General features: G+C 36.9%; 1 protein-coding gene and 1 long non-coding RNA gene across 2 annotated transcripts in view; one reads left to right on the top strand and one right to left on the bottom strand.

The window, feature by feature from the left end:
- The window catches only part of LOC120405668, a 66,155-nt gene that overhangs the window by 14,428 nt on the left and 29,302 nt on the right, over positions 1-22,425 (top strand). Inside the window, exon 2 of the long non-coding RNA XR_005598758.1 lies at positions 7,349-7,522. This is a non-coding gene — a long non-coding RNA (uncharacterized LOC120405668). The remainder of the gene's footprint in view (positions 1-7,348; positions 7,523-22,425) is intronic.
- LOC120405665 (hedgehog interacting protein) overlaps positions 20,844-22,425 on the bottom strand; it is a 106,862-nt gene continuing 105,280 nt past the window's right edge. The window contains exon 14 of the mRNA XM_039539356.1: positions 20,844-20,946. Within this exon, the coding sequence (XP_039395290.1) occupies positions 20,909-20,946 (38 nt within the window). The 3' untranslated portion in view covers positions 20,844-20,908. The remainder of the gene's footprint in view (positions 20,947-22,425) is intronic.

Genomic DNA, 22,425 nt, shown 5'->3' with positions numbered 1-22,425 from the left:
CAAGTCCAAATGTCTGAGTGTACATATACATACTGTACGTGCCTTATGGCAGGGCACAATTTCAGCTGTAATGTATTAGCCAAACAGTGATCTGTGGAACACTGAAGGATGGTCTGTGGGAGAGCTCACTGATTCTTCCTCCTTGTTCTTGGTGGCTACATTTAATTTAAAAAGAGCTAACAAAATACATTGTTTTTCTCATAGTTGCAACAGGGATGTTGCGTGGTGGATAGTGAACTGATCCACAGTATTAGTTTGAGAATTCCTGTGTACAGATTTGCTTTATATCTTTTTAGCCTTTTATATTTGACTTGAATTTCCCAGGCACATAATGTCACTCCCTATTTGCCTTTTTTTTTTAAATGTAACAACCTGAGCTCAAAAAAGCAGCTCCTAAAATTGCAGCAAATAAATGTTCAAAATCCAGTAGTCCCAGTTACTTGGCTTATAATGAAACAATATGATGGGAACAGACGGGTTAAAATTGTCTTGTTGGGCTGCTGTCTTAAAAAGATGTCACATGCCTGCCTCAGACTTTTCTTATCCTGTAGACAAAGTGACTGAAAATACTTCAGCTCAGCAGTTTGTATAAGAAAAACAGGTGTAATGTTGTCAAATTGTCAATTTGGGCCCAAGCCATCATGTTCTGAGCACCTTCAATTTCTGCTCATCAGTGGGAGCAGAGGCCACTCACAACTTTGGAGGATTGGTCCCTTAATGGGTAAATGTGCACTTCAGGCCTGAATCTAGGAGAAATGTATCAATGAAACCTGCACTGATTTTGCTAGACACTGGACATGGCTCCTATTTAGTTTTATGTCTTGCAAACTATTATGAAATTCACTCCTCGTGACTGATCTTCAGTACAGTGTGTTCTTTGTATTATATGACAGGAAGAATTAAACAACTAATTTTTAAAAATGAGGTTTCTATTCTGAAAATCATAAAGTTTGAAAGAATCACAACATTTTGTGGCTAATTTTAAAAAAGTAAAAAAATACTTGCTGGCTAAATGTCACGCTTCTTGTGTTTGCAACCTACGTTTTTAGGAGCGATTAGTTACAATTGCTTAACAGGAATGTGCTGCCTTTCTCTCTCTCATTCTCTCTTAATACTCTGAAATGTAATTTTCTAACAAAAATACTTTTTTTTGTATTTTTCCAAATCGTATTTGGAAATTCCTTTTCCTCTGTTATAAGTTATTGAGTTTGGAGTTATTCCTCAGTCTTATTGCTTCTCTTCATCCTCCAAGCCCATTCAAACAGCTGTTCCTAAAGCTTTGGTGTTATTTCCAGGGGCTTCCCTGTTGTTCATGACTTGATGGGTCTTTTCTTGTCTTATTGAATACCTCTTTCCTAGGCTAAGGAAGAATTTTCAAGAATATCCATATCTGAACAAGAGCTCGTGCAGATTCCACGCATAGTTTAATTGGCAGAGAAACTAATACCTGAGCTGCAGTTCATTTTCCCCACTCATGTGTTTTCTGTGCTACACAGTTTTTGAGACAGTCTACAGCGCACAGGTTGTTTTTCATAAATAACAATGTTTTGCTAGAACAGTCTCAATTATTTTCTATTTTTAAGCAGACCTCCTAACTCCTGGGGCAAGGAAGACAGGTGGTTTGCAGAAGCATCCAGAAACAAGGGGGAATACCCTGAAAGGCTGTCTGTCAGATAGAAGCCCACTTTTTGGTAGACTTGGTCACAAGCCTACTAAGTGGCACAATCTGTAATGCTACATGCAACACTGGCAGATTATATACGGAGAGTTTATTCATTAGGTCCACTAGGTGGCATATTTTTAAATATTGAAAATACATCCAAGATGATAAACGTTGCGGAAAAGTTTTTTTTAAAAGTCAACATATCACACATCAAATATTTTAACAAGCAAGTATTTTGCTGTTTGGGTTAGTGCTGCTGTTTCCTCCTGTGTAATGCAGGTTACTTCTTCAGGCAAACACTGTATTAGGAATGTGTTGGTGTGTTTTAGGTTGTAGCATAATATCCAAACAGCACCAACGATCTTAATCAATCCTTTGAACTGAAACACCTGTTATTCCCAATCTTCTATGGCACCACAGAACTTTAACCACTGAAGTTTTCCTTTCCTAACAATTGAAATTGCTTAAGTGGTGTTTGAAGCAAAAAATGTGTGTAATTCAGGATGAAATGACACATCACCGTGCCTGGTTTTTATAATATATTATGCTTGCTTTAATTTCCACAGAATCAAAAATTATTCTGTTTCATATATCTACAGCATTGATAATTATTTGAAACAATTGTCCATGTGGTATGGGTGTGTGTGGGGAACCTTTCACTCCTCTGACTAGTAGCAAATACATCCGTTGTAAAGAAAGGTATATTGAGTTTAATTACTTCCTTGAATTAGAAGCTTGAGGAGTACTGATTGCAAAGTTAAATTGTGTAGACCTTTTCAGCAATAAGTGTTGCCCTTCTGCCTCATATCTCACCACTAAAATAGCACATTGGTTTCTTAAATGTTAGTTGATTGATTTGAGAGTGGAAAAAATGCCAAGCACCTTTTTGTGTAGTTGTGCCTATCTTTAAACATTGATCAGATAACTCAGGATTAAGTTACATTAAATAAATTAGTTGATGGGTGGTCTTAACAAAAAATAATATTTAAGATAAAATCAAAGTGTAAAGGCAAATAGAATGAAATTAATTAACCTCCCACTCTGTTTAGAGAAGGATCCAATTTCAGCAGAAACGAATGTTTTGAAAATACGACAGCTTTTGGCTTTCTTAGCAGGCAAATAGTTTGTGGGCATAAGGTATGACAAACTTCCACCCATGTTTAGAAAAATCTTTTGGTTCACCTGACATGACAAGGTAGTGAGGTGTGCAAGCATGAATGATTAAATAACTCAAACTTTTTTTATCTAAACCCATGCAGCTGTGTTCTGAGAAACCTGCAAAAGGTAGTGGGGCAGGTTTCTGCTGGTTGGTTAACTGATTCTTTCTAAAGTCACGCAGGCCTCCTAAAAGTCTGTTTGTCTAAGTGGTGGAATGAAAGCATGTAGGTGCATGAGAAGATGTAATTGAGTCTGGACTAGAGGTTTGAGCATGACAATGGGAGGTAGGATTCTTGAGTTCTTGTTCTCAGCTCCATTGTTGACTTGCTGTGTGACACCCAGCAAGTTATTTAGGTCAATATTTTCAAACATAGGTGCCTTAGTTACATATTTACATAATTTGGTGCATTTACATATTCAGTTACATAATTCATATTTAGTCACTTATTTAAGTGGGCTATTTTGGGAGCCATCAGTCCTCAGCACCTCTGAAAATCTGGTCAAAATTTGGCCTCCCTCCCACTTTGTTTCCCCTCTGAATAATAGTGATAATATTTATTTCATCATTTGTATTAAGAGGATTAATTAATATTTCTAAAATGCTTTAAATTCTTCAGCTAGAAGGAGCTAAATATATACAAATTATTATTATGAATTGGCATAATATTGATTTTTATGGGATGAAAACTAGCCCTTAACCATAGTCCTCTTCAGTAGACTGAGTGGTTGTTAAGAGCATGAGTGAGAGATACAAATGATTTAATTCAGTCTGAGGATGGACAGTATGTCTGATTTGAATATTATTTACCTTTGACATAGTATTAGACACTTAGAGGTTTTATGTAGGCAGGCTGCACTGAATTTTAAGTGACATCTCATTTGAAGGAAGCCGCACTGGCTTGCTATTGATTTACCCGCATAATGAACCTGCATTTACAATTTGACTATTATAGATAGTGTATGAACAGATCCCAGGGGGGTTACATACCACTCCTTTTTAATAAATGTGCATATTTTCTTCAAGAAGTGGAATGCACACATTGTAACTTACTCTTTGGGATGAGTTTCATCCCTTAATACATTTCTCCTGATGGACTAATCACCATCTACCCAGCATTAAAGAAAACTATCTAGCTATGAATACAGTTCTGTGGATGTCAGAATACCTGTTTTGTGTAACAGATATGATTACTCAGGGATCATGAGTTTAATAAACAGCATGCAAAGAAGAGTCGAGCCTTTTCAGCTCATCACAAATATTTGGAAACCAGCTGTTGGTGAGGTACATACTCACCAACAGCAGGAGGTTTTTACTAGCACACAAAGCTACAATGAAAGCTCATACTGCAGAAGGACATGCCTAACACTTTAATTGGGGGAGAGTCACTTCATTACAACCTGGCTGAAACAACGCAAATAGCAGAAACTTTGCAGAATGAATCAGAACAAAAATATGCAATTGAATCACAATTTTTTTCTGTCTAATGCATTTTCATTGGGCTTGTTGCCATGATCTCTAGGTTCCATTTCTAAAACTTGTGAGCAATATTCATCTGAAAGGGTCAGGCTTGCCATATTGTCACAGATTTCACCATTTTCTAAATGTCTTTATTCTTGCTTGCTCATTTCTTACGGCAAAACAAGGCTTTGCCAATCCTGTCATTGCAGAAAGGATTGTATAAACAGAAGAGTCTTACGTTGTGCCTTATGATGGGGTTTATAAACCCTATGTTGAAACAGGGGAAGGGCTGGAGCCCTACTTGGGCCACGCCTCAGCACTGCCAAGCGTGCTCCTGGGGAAAGGACCAGTATAAAGAAAGCTCCAGCAGCCCAGGGGGTGGGTGGAGAGGGGGCAGGAGAGAAGCCATTTCCTGGAGGAACACTCCACTGCAACAGTAGAAAAATAAGCCCTTATTGAGGAGGTCTGGCCGTGAGACTTCCCTCTTCCACTTTAGACATTACCCAAGACATAGGGAAAACTGTGTGCAGGGATGCCAGAGAGTTGCTTGAATCAACCCCAAGACTCTGGGATTTGAAGCCAAGGACTATAACCCAATGACACCCATCTCCCAAACTGAGACAGTGGGTGTGGTAAGAAGTAGTCTGGGGAAAGTGAGCAGGAGTGGGCCAAACCCACTATCACAATCTCAGGGCACTGAACCAGGACCCAGGGCAGTGGGAGGGCCCAGGTTCCCCTATGCCTCTCCCTGAGACAGGCAGGACAAGGGTTACTGGCAAGGAAGCTAACCCAGCTGAATCCCATCCTGGGGGCCCAGAACACACTGAATTTGAAAGAGGGACTGGAGTTGTAGGACCTGGCCATTAGGTCTGCTGACTGAACAAACAACCCTGCTTACATGCCCTAAAGGTGGTAAGACTTTGGCTCATTGGTACTTGAGCTGTGGGCTGAGAATGCTGGGCTTTTGGATAACTTCTGTGAGTTTCACTCTGAACTCGATCAGCTGTATAATGGCCCTAGAATCCTTGGGATTTCCAAATTTTTTGTTCCGGCGTCATTAAAATTTTTAGATGAGAAAGGAAATTTCTGACCACTCCCAAGACAATCACCAGCATTTGAGGAATGAAGTCCACCTCTGACTACTACTTGTTATTATAATCAGATTTTTTTTTTGTACTCTGAGCTACAGTTGTTCACTCTAACATTCACTTAAACTCCAGTTTAATCATAGACACATTGAGCATCACTTTGTGTCATAGTGAGTCTACAGAATGTGCAAATTAATACATTAATACTTAGTTATAGAAACTATTAAATACTTAACAAAAATATACAGTAAATTAGTGAACCTTTGACCCCAAAGTTTTGAGGTTGATTTGGAACAACTTTTGCAATATTCTAACTTTAATTTCTCTGTCTAAATAAATAAAAATGAATATTTTTGTAAAATATTAACAAGTCTTATAACAAATTATACCTTATTTCTAAATAAAATAATTGCAATACAATTTGACAATAGAAATTCAAAGTAAATGGAAATGCCATACTATTCTTTCCAGTGAATTGGAACATGTATGGATGAAGGAAAAAAAATCTTACTCAATAAATATCAATTTCAAGGTTCTGGAGTCATCCTGCTAGAAATCAGATTTAATATTAAACGTCTATAAACAGCAATATTAGTTCAAAAATAATCCAGAATAGGTAGGTCAGATGTGGTCAGTTGACAGATTAGGATATGGAAACAACAGGGGCTTGGCCATCATTAAAGATGCAAAACAGTTTCTCAATAACTCCCTGTTTTCAAAACCTTCCTGCTTTCTGAAATTTTCCATAGTTGGTGTCTCCCTGAAAAGGAATGTAGGTTTGTGTTTTTGGCTCCAAGGATTTGGCCTGTCCAGTTATGGTGATAGGGGTTATTCAAATCTGGAGTTGGATCCAAACTTCTCCAGAGTTTGGTTTACAGGAATAATGGTTTTTGGTCTACCCGTATCTGAAAGTTGAGTTTAATGGCAAAATATTTACCCCTGCTTTGGTCCATTAAAATAAGTGAACAGTAATACATAGAACACCAATATATATAAAGGTGGATCCATTTCAATGATCTCATGAAGACAGATGATGCTGGTTAGCCAGCTAGCTGGTTTACAGTTGTACCCAGCAACAATGTTAACTTTGGCTAATGCTTTGGCTGCAGACATGATATGCCAAACTATGGTCAATAGCATTTCATTCAGAGGAACGCATTTGTTATACAATCACTGTCTTCTCAAATATGTAGCTAGCTAGAAATATTACTGTCTCTGCCAAATTCCTGTTCTACAACAGAAAGTAGTATAGGAAAAGGCTGTAGTGGCCCTGCATAGTGCAAGCATTGTAAGACTACTGTACACCACTATTACAGTTCTAGCAAAAACAAGAGCTACTTACTTCATGCCAAGTCATCTTGAATGTAGTCCCAAGGCAGGAATATGTCCAATCTGTACATGGAAAAAATGTAGTGTTAGTTTAGGAAGTTGCAACAGAACCTAGACTAGTGCTGGGTGAATACTTTGTAGTGAATAATTTATTTGATGATTTTCACCTCTGTTTGCAAATAGTATGTGAACCTCCTAAGATAGCCTCTTATGCAATTGTTGGAAATTATTAATTAAATACATACATACATTAAATGAGTGACTTTGTCTGAAGATAGTTAGCAAACAGTTAATTGCAATGTTCGTTAGACAGTCAGCGTTCAAACTTAGTTTTAACTGGATACACAGATCATGTGGTGTCTTGCTATTCTCCAATTGGATAAACATAATTTGAAGAATCTGGTTTCCAATGTAAATATTCATGTTATCAAATTCAAAATTCACTTTCCATGAATATTCTTCACTTATTTTCTTTAAAATTTCCTCTGTGAATCATTCCTGCCAGTAAACTCACCTTTGCTAGAATATTTGCAGAAAGTGAATATGAGGGTCAGGAACACAGGTGTAGTGGATTCAGTTAGAAATTTAAAGTTTTGAGTGAATTATTTTATAGCCCAGTGCTAATGTATTATTTATACAATTATTTTACAGCACTCAAATGTGAACAAAATGCATACCAGTATGAATGAGGAGGCATGGTCTATGTACCAAAGAGTTTACAATCTAATTTCCAACAGGATGATGAAATGATAGGGAGAAGTAGTGGGCAGTAGGACACAGATTACAGCAACTGCATGGATACAGCAAAGTCTAGGGCACAGCAAGGTAAGCAAAATATAATTTTTTGCTTATAAATAAAATGAAGGTCCTTGACCCATTAGTTGTTGTCATTGTGATTGAGACTTGCAAAGCCATCTAAGGAATATGAACGGTCAATTTCCATTAACTTTCATGGGGATTTAATTTTGCTTTAATTGAACATTCATTTCACCTTTTGTCCTATGGCAGAAATAGAAGGGGATGAGGCCTTGTGGAGAAGCTCAGGAAGGATGGCCCAGGGATGGGGCATGTCTAGAATGTACAGACAGTCGTGAGAAAAGCAAATAAATGAGCTTGAAAAATAATTCTAAGAGTTTTACCGGTAAGTATTTTTCAAACTTGAGGATCTCAGTTTGGTTCACAAAGCTGTTCTCTAGTCCAGCAGTTACTAAATTGTTGATGCTTTAACTAAAAACGGGGACTACATTTTATTTTGGAGTACAAAATAATGTCATGAGGGCTTGGAAATATTTCCTTGTTTGATTTCCATTAATTTTTTATTTTTCACCATGTTCATACAATTTTCATTAAAAACAAAAACAAAAAAACCCCTGTCATGATCAAACCGTAGCCTAATACTGAGCAACGTATATGGAACATGTGAATTTCAGCTCTTGTGTTTTGTGCTCAGTGCCTGTGATGGTCTTCTCTACTTGTTTAAAATTCTCTTCGGAATTTTTTTCATGCACAAAAATCTCACCCCAGCTCTTCAAGCTGTTTCCTTGGAAAGTCAGGGCTCAGTATTCTAACCTGGAAGTGAAAAGAGAGCATATGTTAAAAGGTTTGAGAAAAATTGGCATAGAAAAGGATTACCCTGTTTATTCTCCCCCCCACCCCCCGCAGACCAAATGTTTCTGAAATGACGCCCCGGCTTGCAGTCCCCACCCAGGCAGCAGCTCTCCCAGATGAGGTAAGGGAGTCACCCTCTAGCTGAGCCAGTAAGAGCTGTGTTAAGCTTTCCTTTGTTGGAAGTCTCTTAACTACATCACACCTGGCTATATTTCAAAGATTAATGAACAGCGTCTTGTCAGGTTTAATATATCGTACTGGTTTAGTTTACTTTGACGATGTAATCATACATTCCCCAAGCTGTGAACTACACCTTAAGGACCTGCATGGAGTTCTAAGGAGAGGTAAAGAAACAAGAATGACCATAAAATGTAAAAAGTGCCAGTTTTAAGAAAAACCCGTAAATTTTCTAGGACATTAGGTTTCAAAAGAAGGATTACCCATAGACTAAACAGAGTGAAGTCATAAAAATTTAAAGACACCACAAAACATAACAAAAATAAGATCCCTTTTAGGTATGACAGAATACTAAAGTAAAGGAAATTTAGACTAAATTATGCCACCCAAGCAGAGCCATTAATTAATCTAATGAGCAAATATGTTCCATTTCCATGGCCTAAGCATGTCAGGAAGCATCTGACATTTTTAAAAGAAAAAAAATAGCATGCACTACAACAGTCCAAAAATGTCCAGATTTTAGTTTGTCCATTCACACAGATGTCTTGAATGCAGGCTAATCCAGGGAGACAAAGAAAACCACATGTTAAGTGTGCCAAATGTGTAATATAACATGAACAGATTTCTTGTTAGCCATCTTTATGCAATGGCATCTGATGCACAGTCTGCACACTCACCAATAAGTGAAAAAAACCTGTTACATCACTAGCAGTGTTACAGGTGCAAAGGTATTTTTCACTCAAGATCTGCTTCTGCAATTATTTACTCATGTGCTTAACTTGAAGTATGTAAGCAGTCTCCATTGAGCTCAATGAAACTACTCGTGTTTAAAGTTAAGCATGTGTGTAAAAATTAGCAGGATTAAAAACTAGCCCGTTTTCAGTGCCATATAATGTTGTTCTTCCCTTTTCAAAAACAAGGCACTCCCACCCCAAACTAAACCCAAAAGCCTACCTATTGTGCTGAATGTTCTCATGCTTTTCTTTGCCCAGAAATCAACTGTTTTAGGGTAATTTGAATTTTAAAAAAAATTCTTTCAGGCACAGTAGGAACTTGGGCCATTTTCTTTTATTTCCCATCAGTAGTATGTTGGCCAATTGGTCCATGAAACAAGATCCCAAGATCCCCCAAGTGAAAGATCTTTCACAGAGAATCATTTGTAATTCCTTTCTTTGGAAGGGTGCATGCCCATGGCTGACATCAGGACTGATATGAAGCATTTCTTATAGACTTGTCCACCTTCTACAGACGTGGCATTGCACTTAACAATATATTGGTGAATTTCCAAACTGAATTCAACTGTGGCCCAGAAAAAAATTCACAAAATGACCTCAAAAGACAATCAAGCCCTGGTACATAGTGACTAATCCATGTCACCCTATATTTAACATTGCTCTCAGTCTTAATTATTTTATTTATTGTTCTATTAAAAATACCACTTGGAGGACCTGGTCAGTAGTGGGACACCATACAAGTAGACATAATCCCTGCTCTGAAGAGTTTATAAGGTTGCCAATTTTGGTTGGCCGTATTCCTAGAGGTTTCATTGCATGACGTTATCTTTAATTAAAGATTAATCTTTAATTCCTGGAGACTGCAGGACAATCCTGGTGGGTTAGCAACCCGAAGTGTTTACAATCTAATTTATAACAATGCACAGAAAATGATTGTAAGAAACAGTAGATAGGTGTTAAGGGAGGATGAGAGTAACGATAATATAATTTCACTTGTGTTTGGGAAAGCTGTATGGGCAATGTTGGTTTAGAGTAATTTGAAATAAAAATAAATAAATGAAAACTGTACCAGCTGAAGCTCATTTTAGATTTAATTATTTGGCTGATTTCTTGTGAGTTTTGAAATTAAAAAGGGTATAGTGGCCTTTTGGATTAGTGTGGGGAAGGTATTCAGTGTGTAGGGGAAGTCTGGAAGAAAATGTGGAGCCATTTGTGGGAGAAGCGGATGAACAGGCATTCTAAGATGGTGTCATTGGAGGAACGGGAAGGTTATTTTGGGCGTACTTTTGAGTTTCTCTGCTAACTGTGTGGTAAGATTAATGGTGAATAGACTGGTGGGGGCAAATGGGAGTAAATAGCGCAGGATGGACATCGTGGAGAGAAAGGGAGGGTAGAATTTTCACAAGCACTCAGCATCGGCCTATCTCTGCTCTCCTTGAAATAAATGTTAAAACCCCAATGTTTTCAATGGGAGCGGGAGCCAAGCTAGTCCAGTGGTGAACACTTTTGAAAATCTCACCAAAAGTGGGATGGAGGTGTGAGGTGGGGAGAGAGTGGTGGGATAGAGGCAGGATCCAGCAGAGGGATTCAAAGAGAGAGGTGATAATTTGAGAATATTCTAATACTGTACATGCATTTTTTGAGTTAGTGACTTTCAAGGGTTTTGTGTTACACAAATAAATAAGATCTTTGTGTGTAGAAATCTAGATAGTTTGCAAAAGTGATTTAGATTAGTGAATAACTGATATGCCTGAGCTGGTTTTGTCAAGAGCTTATTCCTTCAGGTTCAGACTGGCCTAATCATCCTTTTATCCTCTAGTTAGAGGCGGAATGGGCCTGCAGGCCTGGCAGCCTTTGTCCCAGGTCTTATCAGTACAAATTTAAAACATTGCACGTTTTGGGGCTCTATGCCCCAGGGCGCACTGTGGGCAAAAGAGTATGTGAAAGACTGAATTAGTCACTGAGGCACATCAGAAAGTGTCAGGACTTGTTGTGCCCAGTCCAATGCCATCTTAAAGGCAAGGGGCTTGATAATATTGACTAACATTTATGTTTAGTAGAAATTTGCATCACAATATTACAAAGTGTTCTGCAAATTACAGTTTTGTGTGTGTATATGTCTCTGTCTCTCTCTGTGTGTATATATCTATATTTATGAATGACTGACCTTTTGGATTAGTACATGGAAGGAAGTCAGTGTTTGCCCAGAAGTAACTCATATAATTGGTTCATGTGCTGTAATACATTTTAACAATGCAGTAATTGTTTTCCCAACACAAGGGCATTTAAATAATCTTTCAGTGTTTCAAAGCAAATGCAGCTGTATGACACATGTATATTAAATGTTGGTGCATCTGACTGGTTACTACTGACTACCCATTATACTTGCTGTGCGGTGAATGAGGCAGGGATGACTCATTGGTTGCTACTTTCAGATTGCCAGGATGGTTTAATACATTCAGTTCAGTGGGCATTGAATGAAGGAGGAATGGTCTGTGTCGGACTTGACAGAGAGAAATTTAAATCCCAGGTTAGACAAATTAAGAAGTAAAATACCACCACTATATGTAGTTCAGAGTTTTATTTATTGTTAATAAAAGGAGATTAAAGAAACACGAAAGTCAAGAGGTTACAACTCCACCCTGCTCCAGTATCAGCTGCAGCAGCCATGCAGGTACTGGAGAAGAACCATCTTGGGATGACTGTGGTTTGGAAACTGGAAGCTGTGATTTGCAGAGAATTTATTTTGCCCATTTTGGAGGCCATACAAGGAAAAGAACTGTACCGTGAGAGGGACAGACACATGTAATCTCTGTCTTTGTCTGGTTAGTGAGAAGAAGAGGCAACATTGAGGCTAACACTAGCAATTTCCAGACACATAAGATAGCAGCAGCTTCCAGATTTGTAAAATGTCACTCATGAAAGTAAAATGAAAATGTATATTTTAGAATTAAGATTTCCTTGAGGATTTCCATTCCCTTTAACCATAAATTGTCATATTATTCCTACTAGTACATGTTTCTGTAGTACTCCAAACCAACTTTACCCCTAATAAATGATTGGTGTCCTACTTAATTTATAGTTTTGGCTTCACCGATCACAAGACTGACAGGGCATGTTGAACACATTGCATTGTCACTGGGGGTTGAACGGTGACATCTCAATGAGCTCTATACATGCTCATTATTGTCTTAATTTTTTAAATTGTGCCTTTGTCAAGCACATTAACAGGGTGCATCTAATCCTGTTGTTAGCTTGTTCTTGATGAAAAATCTTAAAATAAATTCATTGTGTTGTTGATAATAACCTCATGTAACTATGAAGGGGAGAACCCGGAATTCCAGGAGCAGGTGAGCAACCGCACCATGCCCACCACTGCTTTCCAAATATTCTGATTTAAGAAAACCAAGAGTAGGGTTCTGGCACTGGCAAAACAATTGTACTGGAGTGAACTTTCTACTCAGATATGACTTGTTAGGTTCACATTCAGAAATGCTAAAATGTCAAGGAAGGGGTTAAGGAAGCAGTCTGATAAAGTGGGGGTGGAGAGAGGGAAACGATGCCAACATTCATGCTGAAAATTCTTTGTCTGCACCAGAGCTGGAGTACATTCTAGACAATGTATCCATATTCAGATGTCACCAAAAGTCTATTCAGCCAGAAGCTGACAGGATCACCACTTTGGATTTGAAAGACAAACTGTAAGTAACTGGTCAGCTGAGGTCTCAGATTAGTTAGTTTACAGGACATCAGGATACTCCTCTATATCCAGAAACTCCTCCCCAATATCACATCAAGGTCTCTTTACAGCAGCTAGAACCCTCTCTGAATACCACCAATAGGTCAGCAGATATTCACTTTTACTAATGTCATAGTTCAGCAATTTCTATTTTTTTCATTCAGATTTTTGCAAGGAAGTGTGTAATTTACCACTGCAGGTGGAAGAAGCTTAAAAACACTAGCATCAAAAGGCTGTTTTAAACTGAAGTCAATTTACTTTGGCCGTGATATGGACAAAGCATTATTTACAGTAGCATTTTATGTGATCTAGGACAGAGAAATTACTCTGAAAAAGACCACTTGTCCAGTCTTAGATTTCTACTGTTGTCAAATTGTCTGGCAATAACTATTCCAAACAACAATCAAGCCTCCTCAATATTTGTTTGCCAGTAGACATTGCAACAAACAATAGTTTCACCAATCTTCTCGTCTCCTGTTAATATGAATTGTATTTTTCTGATCTGAAGAATTTAGTAACATAAAGGTTGACACTGAAGATCTTCATTCACTCATTTCTTCTGCCAGGCGAAGTGTGTGCAAAGTAGTCGCTGAATAGATCTTGATAGACACTCCCAAGCATCATAGTTGGGGTGTTGTGAACAACAAAACTAGCAGTGATTTCTCTGTCTGTTATCTGTTGAGAAAATGCATGAAAGTACTCGTTTAACCATGGCTTTCAATGCATTGGTGCTGTTGTCTGAGGCAAATACTTAAACTGTAGATATTTAAGGGTTGTTAATTCTTTCAGCAGACAACGTACACGAAGCGCAGAATGTTAGCCCTATTGCACAGGCCTTCTGTTAAAGTCACATGGAGGGGGAGAAGCCCTGTCCTGAAATGTCATCCATAATGCTCCTGTCATGCTATCAAGGAATGAGAGACTAACGTTCCTGCCTCAAGTATGGGGGAGGGGAGAGTCAGCTAAGTTGTGTGTACCATATTTATGCATACTTGAAATGAATTGTGTCTCTTGGACACTTCTGCGTCCTTTGGAAAATCTGACCTCATTTAGGTGCCAAAAAGGAAATTGAATGCATTTGAAAATCTGGCCCCACGTCCCCCTTATCAGCATTAGCAAGATGTCTTCAGTTTAGCTGTCTAATTACAACTTATTTCATGGGTCTAGGTTTATTTTTTTTATAGAGACCTTCTCAGCATGGCCCCACTGAAGTCAATGGCAAAGCTCCCATTGACTTCAGTGGAGTCAGGATTTTATCTGGGGTGTCCAGGAGCTGAAATATTATAAAATGGGACTGTTCCTCTTCCAGCCTGTAAGTGTTTTGTCTTGCTTCCCATCCCCAGCACCGGCTTGTTCCACCATCCCTTTTTAGAAATTGTCATCCCTTTCAGAATGAAGTGACTTTTAAGCTGCTCTTCAATCTTCTCTTACAGGTCCAGTAGGCAGAAACTATAAACTCCTTATAAATTGTCTGCTTCTGCTGCTGGGGCCAAATGAAAACAGGCTTCCTAGATATATCTTAGAACATTCAAAATAAAGAGGGAGTTTGTGGGCTTGTCATAAGGGGGAAAAATCAAGACTAATCCAATATGTTAAGTTGCATCCCAGTAGGAACCTACAGGAACACCTATGTCTGGGGAGATATGCAAAACTCACCCAGTGTGACGGGACTGGGTGACTGCAGTTCTCTAGAAAAAGGGATAAAGGAAAATAACTTGGTGCTTTATATGCAACTGTCTTCCATCTCATCCTTTGTCTGTTTGGACTGTAGGCTCTTTAGGGGCAGGGACTGTCTCTTATAATGTGTGTGTACAGTGCCTAGCATAATGGGGGCATGATTTCAGTTGGGGCTATACTGCTGATAATACAAATGATAAAACAAAGACCGATTATTCCACATAAACCAACCATTTTCAGTCCAGATCCTGTAGTTCTTTTTGGCGACATTCCCTTCAGCATTGAAGAGGAGTTCTGCCTGCGTAAGTAGTGTAAGATTTGGCTTTCAACAGCCACAAATATTTTAAAGATAGAAATACATGATTACAAACAATGCTTTTAATACTTTGTGCAGAGCCATTCCAAACATTTTACCCTATTCTTACAACAATAATCTCTGCAAACATTTAAACGATTCCACGTTAAGTGCTACACATAGAGTATATCCATATAAAGATATATGCAGTTTTAAACATACACAGTTTGAAACCCACTGTCTATATATGAATGAGGTGATCCCATGCAAAATGGGAAAAAAAAAGTCAAACCCCAAAATACCCCAAATCTGCATATGACACGTAGTAATAGATAAGACATGAAAACTAACCTTATCAGGAATAATTTCAGCTGAGATTCGTAACAGCAAATAAATTTCTAGTCCTACCATTCATTTTATTAGGCATTTCAACCTGTATAATCTGTGATAAATTATAATTCTGGGCTAATAAAGGAAGTGAAGAGCCAACAATACTGGGTTCTATGAACTTAGATTACAGTGATTTGAATTTGTTTACCACATAATTCGAAGTGTAGGCATGCCTAACTTCATAAACAAAAAGCCATACTGTAACAAAATATGTAGAATAAATACAAAGAATGCATTTCATTTAGCATGTTTTGTAGGCACTAATGTATCATCCTGTTATGGTACATAAACAGTTACAGCAGCTAAATATGACTCCTGTACATCGTAAAATTATTTTAATTTCTGACAGGGTAGTGGGTTTATTATTCACGTCAATTCAATTTTATTAAATCCCCTATGACATATGTCTTTTGCAAATACAAAAGGATCCATACACAACCTAAACCAACATCAGTGTCCATATAATACATTAAAATGTCAATCCGAACTGAATAAGGGCAAAAATTGCTACAGATTTGATTACTACTAAAAATATCCGAAAAATGCTATCTTTTGAGATGGTAATAACATTCTTTTTTTTATATAAAAGAAGTAAAATCCAGTGTGTTCTCAAAAGCTGGAAAATTCTACAGTCCAAAAGATAATGAGGTAGATCTTCCAATGCTTCAAATTTACATGGGCAAAAATGAAGACACGAAGGAAGTTTTCCATAACTATTTTAAAGACAGCAGTTCCCATGGGTTGGAATATTAACTGAGTATTTGCCTTCCATAACAGAGAATTTGATAACTCATACAAATATGTTTCAAAAACATGTCCTGTCTTCAAAGAAGAAAACCAAAAGGCAAATTTAGAATCACGAATCATAGCCAGATCTTCTTGTTAGGTAATATCTGTCAGTTCTCTGTTTGAGTAGTTGATTATGTCGATTAAAAGATATTGACAATAAGTGAGAAATAGAAAACCCCCACCTAGTTATAATAAATTGGAGGGTCTTATACCATGTAAATAAGGAGTCCCTTGGTGGTTCCTCCATCTCCTGAATGCAAAAATGAGGCAATCTATAATCTGGAAAAGTACAAATCTTAGACCAATATTTAAGAAAAGCAATATAAGCTCTACTACTTACAGTAAAAATAGCCACCTTGGCATGTAAAAACAAGTTGAGGTAGATTTTAGGAGAATTAAGTGTCCTAAAAAATATACTGAATGGTCTCTAAGGCTAAAATTTGGCCCCTAAGTCAAATTTCAGCTCCATATGGTCCCTTCATCTTAAGTCTTTATGGTAAGGGACCAGTGGCCAGAATGATAAAACTTTATCCCTAAATAAGTAAAAACAGAGACTTGTTCTACAGGATGGCCTTCTATCATCCGCTCAATTTGCAGAGGGTAGTTTCCAAAAATCATGATCTTGGTCTCCTCATAATTGAGAACCAGGTCTTTAGAGTTATAATAGGAGGAAAAATGAGATAACCAGTGAAGACCTCTTGTAATTTGTGATAAAGCAATCTATATATTGTAGAATTATTTTAATTTCCTACAGGATAATGGGTTTATTAGATGTACCTTGATCCCTGGCCCATTTTAGCCACTTTAGTATCATTTGTCTTTATTAATGTTTCCAACTTAAAAACTATATAATTTACTGTTTGTGCATCTATATGTACATTACTATTTCTCAATCCATGCATTCACAGGGGATATAGATAAACAGTAATGTATATGATGTCTCTTATAGGTGTGTGTATATATATGCATTTACATATATACACACATAAGAAGCAATAGGTATCTGTGCACTGTGAAGTTAAAAGGTTGAAAATCACTAGACCGCCTGGGATATGTTTCTGTCACTTTTTTCAGTTTCAAATTTATATTACATTCATAGATGTGAAATAGCCATTTATAGTTTGATTTGTACATTTCCTTTGCGCTCTGCCTCCTTGTACTGGAGTGATCAAGGCCTTCAGTCGCAATTAAAAGCTGCAGCTGCACTAACAATCTTGTGCTTTATAACAGACATTTTGCACCAATTCAGATGAGTCTACGCCTTTCGTTAGTGCTTTACTGCTCCATTGGCACTCTGGACTTCTAACTTTCATTTAAAATCACTAAACACACACACAGGTTATTATTTCTCTGTAGTTGAAAGTTAAAGCATCTTGAAAGCTATATCTGCACCTGTCATAGTGATGTGACCCTAAAAACACTCTCCTGAGTAAGATTTTGCAAGGTTTGGCTCTTTCTTTTGAAACAAATTCAGCCCTTAGGTGCAAGTATGTGTTTTGGTGCAGTGAAAGTGGCCTATATACATATATGAAGGCTGCATTTAGCTATAATCAGCGGTTGTGATACCTCTCCTCTGTGCTACAAATCTTTCTGACATCACATTTCAGTTTTCTTATACAGTATGTCTATAGGTTTGCTCCTGCTCCCATTGACGTCAATAGCACAACTTGCATGATGCCAGAGAGTCCAAGATAAGGCCTTTAGCATTCCGTGCCTAACTGTAGTGAGCTCTAAGGGCCTGATTCCACTCTGGGGTAAACTGTTGAACTGAATGGACATACGCTGAAGTAAAACCAGTGTGAGGGGAGAACCATGGTGCTTAAGAAGGCCTGGTTCCTCTCCCACTTACAGTGGTGTAAATGAGGAATAGCGCCACTGAAGTGAATATTGAAGTCTCAAACTGGTCTTACATTGATGTAAGATCAATAGGAGAGTGGAATAAGATCTCGTTACCAAACTCTAATAAGTGTCAACATCATTGCTAAATGATAAACTTAAAATACCAGAAACTAGTGGCAGATCAAAATCAGAATCATGTATCTAACTGCCTCACCCCAAAGCTTTGGGAGTTCAGACATAATGGGACTCTGACTAAATGGAGGAGTGGTACAGATTCTGGAAGACAAAAACCACCCAGGAGGTTTTGCAAAACCAAAACTGTGTCCTGCTTTCTCAGAAATGTACATAGGATGTAGGTGTGCCATTAAACATGAAATCAAGCCAGCCCTTCCCCCAAAACAAACCAGCCCAACTCTGCTGGCCCTTTTAAAGGTTCTATCACATTTACCTGTGATATATTTTTACATAAGAGTGAAACCAGGAGCTGATCTCCCAGTTAGAATTTTTTTCTTTAAAAAAACAACCCTAAAGCCTTTGCCATAATTAATCTGGTTAGAAACCTGCAAATAAATGGCAGATTTAGTGCAGCACAATTTGAAGGAAGTGGCTGTAAAGGAAAGCAAAAGAGAGAGAGAGCTAAATGTGTTAGTCAAGAGAGAAAAAAGTAGAGTCAGGAGAGGTTTATTAGGAGGACAGGGATTGAGAAGATGAGTTAAAATGATGAGGACAAAGTATTCTTGGTAAGCCTGGAATTCCTTTTGGGGGTTCTGCTGTCATTGGCAAACCACACAAGCCTCATTCATCTGGGCACATTTATTCCTAGCCTAATCCCCCTGAAGTCAGAGATGAATTTGGCCTGTGGTGTTTAAGATGTCATCAGAAGCCCTTGATGGAATTATGGCCTAGCAATATACAGTTGCATGTACATAATTCTCTATGTAAAATTCCTGTGTTATATGTTGTAAGAGAAATGAAAGGTAGCTGTTAATTCCAAGGCTTATAAATATGTCAGTGGGTTTTCATAACTTCTTAATAAATTACAAGAACAAACTCAAGTGGTTTATGATGTCACCAGACCCACATGCTGCACTGTACTTATAATTAAGTACTGTACCTTGTATGTTTCTTTTGGTTTTCTTTTTAACAGAACAGATACAGCCCATTAAAAATAAAACCACATTTGTTCTTTGCACTGACATCTTCATTGCTTCCTCTCTTCCATATTCTCTTTTAACCTCTTTTTTGTCCCAAGTTCTTCCTCTACTTAAGAACAAAAATTTATATATATCTGAATTAAAAAGAACAATTGCTGCAGCAGCTATTTTTAATCAGAGATGAGGCTGAAGTAAAATCAAATATCCAAACTGGCACAAAGCTCTAATTTGACCTGAATCCTAACTCTGTGGCTGCCCACCCTCCCATATCAGCAATGGTAGTGCTGGTTAAAAAAATGGGAAAATTATGATATAATTCAAAATTTCATATTTGTTTCCCCTTTGATCTATGCTTTACAGTTAGCATCCATATCTGTTTTTAATAGTGCTTCAGTGTTTGATCACAAAAACTAGACACGGAGCAGGATAAACCTTGTAAATGAGATTTAAAAGTAACAAACCAATTTTACAGTGCTATTTAACACCACTGATAGAAAGCAGGGAAAAATATAAGCTCATACTTGGTAAGTTGCAATTTAGTAATGCCATGTCACCTACACAATGCCAAATTCGGATCTCAGATGGTTTATTAATTAGCTCTATTAGTTTGTGGTCAGTTTTGGTATATGTGACAAGTCTAGTGACAAGTAATTTTTGAGTGCCAAAATCAGACACGTTAAAGTGTGGGTGCTCAGAAAATCATGCTTTGGTCAAGGATTATCAAACTCATTGATCTCTTTCGAAATCATAGGCCATTATATTTGGTTTGCATTTAATTTTCCAAAGAATAGAGAAGATGTAATAATAGCTATTGATGTCTGGAAACTGACTCCTACCATGTGACTGGGAGGTATATAATTTTATAATCCTGAACCAAGCTATGTAATGGGGGCCAAGAAATACAGACCAATCTCTTACCAGCACTCTGGTGTGTGTCACCCTTATTAAGTTATGTATAATACATCGTCTAGTGGTATATTTAGTAAAATTAGTTAGCTAAAAGTGTACTGTGACACCTCAATATTGAACTCTGCTATTAACTAGAGCTAACCAAAAAAAGGTTAAGCATGTTTCATGAAAAAACTTGATTTTATGTGATTTAAAAAAATTCATAACGTTATTTTTTGACAAAAATAATTTTGAACTAAATCTTTTGAAAAATTCCATTTAATTTTGTGGGAGGGTAGTTATATCAACATTCTTTGCTTTTAAATTTTCATCAAAAATGGCAAATTTCAAATAAACAAACATACTTTTACAAAACATTTTGATTTAGTTGAAACATATTTTAATAATTTTTTTCTCCCAGTTGAAAACTTTCAACCAGTTCTTCTACTAACCATTACTGAGACGAGGGGTAAAACCACTTCTTGTATTGTGATTATATTTTGTAAGAAGGCTCAGGGATATGCATTAACAAAATAAGAATTAGCAGGGGTTCTGCTGTATTGAAATGCATGCATTCTGGGCCTGTTCCTGCTCCCAGGATTGATTTGTTCTGACATTGATTTCAGTGGAAACAGAAGCCAACACTTAACATGAGGAGAGAGAGAGAGAATTCTAAATTACATTCAATTTTATGACCCCTTAATTTAAAATATGGGGAGTGATGCATCCAGTGTTAAATAACATATGTTGTTGCATTAATTTGCTCTTCTGAAGATCTTAAATAAATGAAACAAGTTAAAAATAAAACCATTTCCATTAGCCATTGTACTGATCCTCAAACAAATGCATTTGAAGTGTCTCCTGTGCCTTTATTCACACACATACGTATACAGATTTTGTGCAATGAAACAGGTGTCTTGTTCAATAAAATGGTCTTAGTTTTTTCCTTTCATATTTATCTGGAAACAAAAAAAGTATAGATACATACAGAGAATATTAGCAGTGCTCCAAGTCACATTTTATGAAAGCAGATTAGATTTTATACAAATGAAACTGGTGTACATTTCAATGAATATTTTTACTCTGGCATGAATCGACTGTTCTTAACAACAAAGATTAAAAAGCCAGTCCAAAATTTTAACACTTCAATGCATTTTTAAATTATGCATTTAGTCATAACAATTTTAAAAAAATACTGGAACAAAAATAATTTTTAAAGTAGCACATGTACATTAGATCAGAAGATGGTTTCATATATTTTATTAGCTTAAAGGACACAGAATAACACTACCTAACCAGAACTCCAGGCATGCATGTACATAAATATATTAAATTAAAAGTCATTGTACACTTAAACATCCTTTTGTCTAAAAAAAAAATTAAATCCACAGATTGACAATAAATCCAACTCTATGCATTTACCACTTCATCAAGACACAGCTGTTCAATTTTTAAGATATTACACATATATTCGTTAGAATTTATATGCATTATACATATATTATATATTACATAAGTGTGTATACATACATGGTCTTCAATAATAATATAATACTTTGCACTTACATAGCACTTTCCATCTACAGAGCTCAAAGCGCTTTACAAAAGTTGGCATTATCACCAATTTGTAGATCGGAAACTGAGGCACAGAGAGATTAAATCACTTGCTTAAGATCACATAGAGAGGCAGTGGCAGAATTAGGAAGGAAACCCAGTCTTCTGACTCTAATTCCTTTGCTCTAAACATTAGACCATTCTGCCTGCCTAAAGAAATTACACACAGTACATCGTGGTTTGTAACCACATACTTAGACATATAAACCTATGGATTATGGTCCTGATCCAAGAAAACACTGAAGTACCCGCATAACCTTAAGCACATGACTTCAGTGGGACTACTCATGTACTTAATATTACTCGAGAACTCCAGTGCATTGCTGGATTGGTGCTGCCTGTAGGTGTTACGTAATGTAATATGATATAAAGATATTTAAACATAATTTGAGTGAAGATATTTTCCTAAAATATTTTCCCACATTTAAAATGCATGTACAGTATTTGATAGTTATTGTCAAAAAATAACACTACAATATGTGGTCAGAGGAATGACATTATAGTAAGGTCCTCAAATGTCAAATTTTGCTAATTTTCCTTTTTTTTTTTTTTTTTTTTTTTCTTCAGTGGCTACTATTAAAATTGTTACAAATATGCTTTTTGCCTAATTCAAATAAAAACAGTATGCTATTTCTGAAAATTTATAAAGAGAATACTGGGAAAATAATGGTAATACTAATAGCTGCAAATGGAAATTGAGGCTCTATTTCTGCATTATTATCCATGTGGGCATAGCAGGTTAACTGGGAGAATTATTGTCTCTGATATCAATGGTGATCACTGCAAATGCATCAGTTGAGTTTCCACCTATTATGACTGATTAT

Source organism: Mauremys reevesii, linkage group 5 (assembly GCF_016161935.1).
Source record: "Mauremys reevesii isolate NIE-2019 linkage group 5, ASM1616193v1, whole genome shotgun sequence".
Taxonomy (NCBI): Eukaryota; Metazoa; Chordata; order Testudines; family Geoemydidae; genus Mauremys; species Mauremys reevesii.
This window is presented reverse-complemented; position numbering and strand designations above follow the sequence as displayed.